Source organism: Tribolium castaneum, chromosome 1 (assembly GCF_031307605.1).
Source record: "Tribolium castaneum strain GA2 chromosome 1, icTriCast1.1, whole genome shotgun sequence".
Classification (NCBI taxonomy): Eukaryota; Metazoa; Arthropoda; class Insecta; order Coleoptera; family Tenebrionidae; genus Tribolium; species Tribolium castaneum.
In genome coordinates, this window is record NC_087394.1 from 13904172 (window position 1) to 13911686 (window position 7515).

General features: G+C 31.1%; 1 protein-coding gene across 1 annotated transcript; it reads left to right on the top strand.

Annotated features, from left to right (window-relative positions):
• The first annotated feature begins 393 nt into the window (after positions 1-393).
• LOC107397627 (pickpocket protein 28-like) lies at positions 394-5940 on the top strand. Its single transcript, XM_015978422.2, has 6 exons — positions 394-632; positions 798-1040; positions 1087-1338; positions 4902-5431; positions 5485-5662; positions 5713-5940. Exons 1-6 carry the CDS (start codon positions 523-525, stop codon positions 5936-5938), a joined length of 1539 nt encoding a protein of 512 aa, XP_015833908.2. The 5' UTR covers positions 394-522; the 3' UTR covers positions 5939-5940.
• The last annotated feature ends 1575 nt before the right edge of the window (positions 5941-7515 follow it).

A 7515-nucleotide genomic window follows, 5' to 3' on the forward strand; every position in this document is an offset into this window, starting at 1 on the left:
GCCTGTGTAATGGAAGGCGGATAAGCAGGTAAGTGTCATTTGTTAACAGTTATTTGTAATTGTGTAGGTAATTAAAAAAAAGGACTATTTTTCTCTTGATGGCAAAAATTTAATTTCATAATCATAAAAATCTTGAAAATCAGTATCAGTAAAATCATAACATTTAAAGTTTACTTGATAAAACATTATGCTCAGACTTTGTTTACGACAAGTGTTCCAAAAAGCTCAATCCAATTTTACACAATGATTTTTTCAGGATTTCAGGACACACATTTCATCACTGTGTCAATGTTTCAAGTCCGACTAAAATGAACTCCATTCAATTTATTGCTAATTTGTAGTGTCCACCTACTTTTTATCCATCAAATTATTCTGTAACGATTATCATTTGGCAGGGTAGAAAACACTTTTAATTAAAACGTTCACCCATGCATTAATTAATTAGTCACACAACGAGCTAATTTATGTAATGTGTTTGTTTAGTATGTGATAAATGTTTGCCAACTGCACTCATAAAAGAAAATGAAAAACAATTTTGGAAAAAAAATTCTAACTTATTTTAGGGAGTATTGTGACTGCACTAGCGTTCACGGGTTTCGGTATCTAGGTGAGAAAAGGACACTTTTTGAAAAGTAAGTAATATTTAACAAAAATTGATTTTAAAAAGTAATACACATTTCTGCCAAGTAAATTTTTGAATTTAGTGAATTCTGTTGAATTTCTAAAGTTTCTAGTTTTTTAATTGTGGGTATTTAATAATGATTACCTAAATCTGTTAATTATTATATTTTTTCCAGAATTTGGTGGTTTATCGTTTTCACCATTTGCCTCAGTACTTGCATATTTTCAATTTTCATGGTGTACAAAAAATGGGAACAAAGTCCAGTCATAGTCAGTTTTGCCAATCGAGGAACACCAATTTACAAAATCCCATTTCCGGCCGTCACTATCTGTCCCGAAACCAAAACGAATCGTAACATTTTCAATTACACACAAATTTTGAACAAGAAATTCCACGAAGAAAATCTAACCGAAACTGAGTACGTTATTGCAGGAAAAAAAATCAAAGTGATGAATTTGCTTCAGGAATTTATATTTTGAGCACATGTTACTGATTTGCAATAAGTTTTATCCAGCTTCTGGCTCGAATGAATCGACCTATGGCGAGGAATTTTTTGACACCATTAGCACCATACATCCAAAGTTTAACATAAGACAGTGTAAGAATCAGGGACAAAGCTATAACTGTAGCCAAATCTTTACGCCCATTTTTACCGAGGAAGGGATCTGTTTCAGCTTCAATATGTTGGACAGGAGCGAAATTTTCCGCGAGAATGTGTACGGATATCTAAAAGTTAGGATATGAAACGATATACAAATAAAACGTTCCCGTCCTCGTTAGTTCCGATAATGCCGCTAGAGAGCGCAGTTGTTCGATTACCGTCTAAGTTTTCAGAGCAATGAATTTGAAGAAATGGTTGTATGTGTATAAATATTAATACATAGCAAATAAAAAATACAGACAGATAGAGCATCAAATTTTCAATAGTAAGACAAACATTATGCAAAAATTTTATCCCAAACTATATTAAAAAAAAACTTTTACCAATATGCTCATACTTTTGAAAACGCTGCAGATCGATTACAGATGTAATAAAAATGTTCGGAAATAAGTTGTAGAAAACTAAATTTTCTAAAAAAATTGGTCGGGAGACCTTTCATTTAGGCCCCAAAAGACATTCAAGCCACGGATTTGTTTCATTTAACCGGTGATTAAGTGACAGAAACTTAATTTATACCTAAACCGTTGAAAATAGAAATATGGTGTCTTTTTTTACTTTTTTGTAGAAAATTTAATTCTCTACAAATTTGTTCCTTACACTTTTTTTTATCTTCAACCGTATTTGCAGCGTTCGCAAAAATATAAAGTGAAACGCAAATTCTAAGCCATAACTCTTTGCATACCATCGCATATGGTGGGATGAAATATTTTACATTAACGATATTGAGTCTAAGTTTTAATTACAACCTTATAAGATTATTTGACAAACATGCCCTTTTAGTTACTGAAAAACTTACAAAAAATATTCAGCTTAGTAAACAGATTATATTAAGAAATTAATGAAAAAAAGACATAGCCCTAACAAAATTTAAACGCACTTAACTTGAAGTTAATTGGCAAGCATATCATCAGCTTCGTAATTTTTGTGTGTCTGAAGTTAAAAATGGAAAAAACAGATTTTCGGAATAAGATTAATAACAATATTAAAATGTTATGGGAAACATTAAAAAAATTTGGTTCAAAATCTCCCATATTCTGTCGCATTTAAATGGTATTAATATAATCAATGACTATTTTTTATCTGTTTTTAACTCCAGTTCTTCTGATGAAGAAACACTTAATTATTATTTACAAAATACATACAATAAAGTCTTTAAATTTTCTTTTCAGCTATCTATACTATATTAATGAAATTTATGATTTTATCCTTAATCTTCTGTCGAATGCTACAGGTTTTGGTGAATTAAATGCTAAAATGCTAAACCTTTGCAGTCCTTTTATTGATAAATACATAACTCAGATAAAAAAACTAATATTTAGAATTTGGGTATTTTCCAAAAATTTGAAAAACCGCTGTGGTGAAGCCGTTACGAAAAGTAAGTGAACCACAAAATTATAGTGACCTCAGGTCTATTAGTATTATTTCAACTCTATGTAAAATATTAGAAAAAGTAATTTTTAAATAAATTTATACTTTTATAAATTTTCATAATATTTTTCCTTTATCACAATCGAGGTTTAGAAAAAATTTCAGTACAAATGCTTCACTAACAAATATTTTCAATAACATAATCAGAAACGCCGATAGGGGCTTTTAAATACTGCATTGATATTACTCCACTTTTCGAAGGCATTTGATAAAATTAATCATTCATTACTTTGTGCTAAAATTAAGTTTTTGGGTTTTGAGAAAAACTGATTAAATTTTTTTTTCATTTTTTTAATGAGCGTAGCCACATGCTTTAACTGGATAATCATATTGTGGAAGAGTTACATCAGGGATACCCCAAGGCTCCGTCTTAGGACCCTTATTGTACCTTTTATATATTTTCGATATAGTAAATTCTGTTCAACATTCATCAATTCATGCATTTGCGGATGACACCCAACTTGAATATTCTTTTAGACACGATGCAATAGTTGAAACAATTTTTTTCTAAACTCCGATATTCAAGGTTTTCATAGTTATTCGTCCAGACACAATTTGAAATTAAATGTTGAAAAGTGCTCCCTTATAGTTTTAAATGACATTGATCTCAACATACATTTTGAAAAATCTAAATTAAAAATTGTCAAAAGCATAAAATTACTGGGCGTTGTCTTTGATCAAGAATTGCGATTTAAAAGTCATGTCTCTCTTTTAGTAAAAAATAGTTACGTACGTTTGCGTCTACTTTACCAAAATAGTAGTAGAATTAACTTCAAATTAAAAAAAAACTTTGTGAAACACTTGTATAATGTGTTCAAAAATGGTTGTTCATCAAGTTGACTATGAAATTCAAATTTAATGTGCCGCTTCGTTCAAATGACTATAGTAGTCTGAGTATTGTCATCTCTGTCAAATCTTTAAATTAGCTTTTACTAACTTTTTTGCATTTTTCGACAATGTTGTTTCAACTGTAGGGTTGTCTACTCTTTCGTTTTTAGATTCAATGCCTTTTTACATTATTTCGACGGCTCTGTCACTTTGACGGCATTTATATTTAAAATAAGTGGCACACATAGGCGGCACACTGCGTTGAAATTTCATAGGTGACTTGATGAACAAGCATTTTTGAACACATTGTACTATCCATTTATTATAAATTACTGTCTCACTCTTTTTTACCCTTGTACCCTTGACTCTAGTTACAAAAGTTATTTACAAAGAATTCAAAATAATTGTTGTAGATTTATTTGCAGACTAAGAAAATACGATCACATTTCTTTTAAAATTAAAGAATTAAATTGGTTAAAACTCTTGATTTACATTTTAAATGTATGATGACAGTTATGGTTCACTCTATTTTGTCTTGTTTCTTAGATCTTTTACCTATAATGCTGTTATCATTTAAAATAATATCGAAAACCATTTGAAGTCAAAGCCAGCAAACCTATTTAAAAAACAAATAAATCAAAGTTTCTGTTACTTCAATAATTATTCTTTTGCTGTTTTGTATTATTACTTTTATTTTTTAACACATTGTATAAAGTTACATTATTTTTTTGTGTAGATTCCAATTAATCAAAAATATATAGGGTGTTCCATTTAAAAAAATATAACTTTGGTTCAGCACCCTGTATACAACTCCCTGTGCTTATTATGCACATATATAATATTTTTAGTTAGTGACTTTTAAGTTGATCTATCGGATAATAAAAACAGCATAACAATATTTCAATTACCAAAAAAGTTATAAATCGATTACACTCCCATGGGTCACGCTGTATAATTATTGTTATTGGTGTTATTGTTATTGGGTCAGACGGATTTTTTTAAAGGAAATTTAATTTTCTACAAATTTCTTAGTAACATTTTTCTTATATTTTAACCGAATTCTCAGCGTCCTGAAAAATACGAGAGGAAGCCAAATTTTTAATAATTTTTTTCTCAGTCGTCAGTTTTTCTTAGTCTGTTAAAAATGCACAGCTCAACATTTCTGCATTTTTTCCAAGTAATTAATGAATTAGTTGAATTTAAATTAATTTAAAACGTTTTGGCGCCGAGACGGTATAATGCTTGAAGCGCCCTCATTTTTACTTTGCCGTACTATTTTTTGGGCTCACATTTTGTATCTCGTTTCGTCTCCTAAGTTGTAGTTCTCCGTAAAAAAAACATTTTTTATGTCGATTTTTTTAGAATACATTACAAAAATTTTCATCAATTCAACAAGTCCAGTTCTTGGAGTATTGAGTCTGGATATGGTAGTAATTCAGGAATTTGGACTTACCCCCAACGGGCTTTACTAGCAGGTGCCAAAAACGGCTTCTCAATCCAACTCATTTCGTCCAAATCCAATTTGGACTTCTTGTGCCGAATGGGGCCCCAAGGCTTCAAAGTCCTAGTCCACTCCCCTGCAAGTTTCCCAACCCCTTCCCAGGAGTACTTTAGAGTCCCTTTGGACCAAACTGTAATCGCAGAAGTCCAACCAACGATGATCAATACTTCTGACTCGGTCAGGGCTTACAGCAAAGATCGCAGACGTTGCTACTTCCAAACCGAACGATATTTGCAATATTTCAAAATCTACAATAAAGTTAATTGTGAAATTGAATGTTTGGCCAATTTCACTTTGGATATGTGTGGTTGTGTCAATTTTTTCATGCCTAGGGACAATTCAACTAGTATTTGTAGTTCTTCGAATTTATCCTGTATGAACGAGGCTGAAAGTATGACTTACTGAACTTGTTCTTAATTGTAATTGTGAATAAATTTATTGCAGAGATTTTGCAAATTAAGAATTTGAAGGGAAAGTTGGACAAAAAAAAGAAGAAAAAATCGGTCGATGATTGTGACTGTTTGCCTCTTTGTTCCGATTTGAATTATAACATAGAGACGTCGCAAAGTGACTGGGACTGGCAAATGGTTTTTACTGCAATCGGAATGGAACCTTTCAACGAGTAGGATTTGAATCGTTTTAGTGAAATTTTGATCCCTTATTTTATTTTAGCACGTATATTTCGTCCCTCACCATTTATTTCAAGTCAAATGATTTTATAACTTCGGTCAGGAATGAGCTGTACGGTCCAATGGATTTTGTCGCGAATTTTGGAGGACTTTTAGGATTGTTTACTGGATTTTCGATTTTGTCACTGATGGAAATTATCTATTTTTTGACTGTGAGGATTTTCTGTAATAAGATTTTGTACAGGAAATGGGCAGGAAAAGATTCATAAAATAAATTCATCTAAACTTTCAAGTTCATTTTAAAACCCAACCCAAAAATTATTTTTTCCTACTTCGATTTCGTATTGATGTCATTACGATACGCGATTTGCGTATGGTAATATCCAACGTAGTGCTATAATAATTACACTAAAAACCAGGGTAATTTTGTTGGATAATGTTGACAACCTAGTTTTTTGACATTTATCTGAGAGAACTGTCAGTGTCAATCGTCACCTATTTCAAGTGCATAATTTAATCAAATTAATCAAATACGACCTTTAGAGGCATTCTTATCAGCCCTGATATGTGGCCCTTTCGATCACCTTTTGAGTAATGTACAAACATAACTTCAAAAGCCAGTGCAAGTAAGTAATTTGAGATCTCATTATCCTTCGGCCAATTTTCAAATTTCACGTATTTGCCACAAAAGCGCGTATTTGTTAAAGGATACGTTTCAAAACGTCTTGGACACTTTCAGAATCCATTTGTACGAATAAACTAATGACGGTCTAAATTATTAATTTCATTTCCCTGTCTGCGCGTAAATGCAGTTAACTGCCATAAAATTCCCTAAATTTCGAAATTAATTTTTTTGGTACGAAAAGTGCGAAGTAAAAAAAATATTGTATGATATCTTGTTTATAAGGCATTTTGTCGCACTTACTCTATTATGGCACTCCTCGCTGCGTTCGTCGTGCCCTAAATTTGTGCGTGCGACAAAATACTTCTTACAAAACTCGTATCATAATATACTATTATCTTACAGGTGCAGTTTTTTAGGTACCTTATACCATTGTTTACGGTGAGAGAAACGAAATAAAATTAAATGAAATTTCTGTCACAAGAGAGATAAAATCTGACAGTAAATGTGACAGTTTTATCTCTCTTGTGACAGAAATTTGATTTCTCTCACCGAAAATAATAGTATAGTGTACCTACAATGATATAAGATAAAATAAGATAAGATAAGATAAAATGTCTTATATCACACGTGATCGAAAGCTCGTGAAATGTGTACCACGTACAAGCGCACTCGTGAGTCAAAATTCTCACTGGCATACAATGATGCATTTCTATCACTTATACATATTATAATACAATATCTCTATAAATGAATGTACGATCGTAGTAGGTATTAAAAGTTTGCCACTTCTTTTCAGAAAAAACGAACAATGTTAGTATATGAAAAATTTGGTTTTACTGGTGAAATTTCATAGAAATAAAATAATTAAATGTGGCAAATTCAAATTCTAAAACCACCTGAAATCCTACACTCTTTTATAAACAGTCCGTATAATATACTATTATTTAACGGATTTGAGTGTAAATCGGATGCTTTATTTCAAGAGTGAATTATCACACCACTAAAAAACAGAAAAAAGTTTATGATTTCGACCATTTTGTTAAATGTGTGGATAGGACGAGTGTTACAACAAAAACTCACAAAATGAATGTTCAAAAAATTAAGCCAAGGCCTTATTTGAGCGATATGGTTTACGTGAAATTTGAAAGAGAGAAGCAAAGTATGTTTTATAGAAATGGATTCGATAAAGAATTTATTGAATTAAATTTTTTAACATCCAAA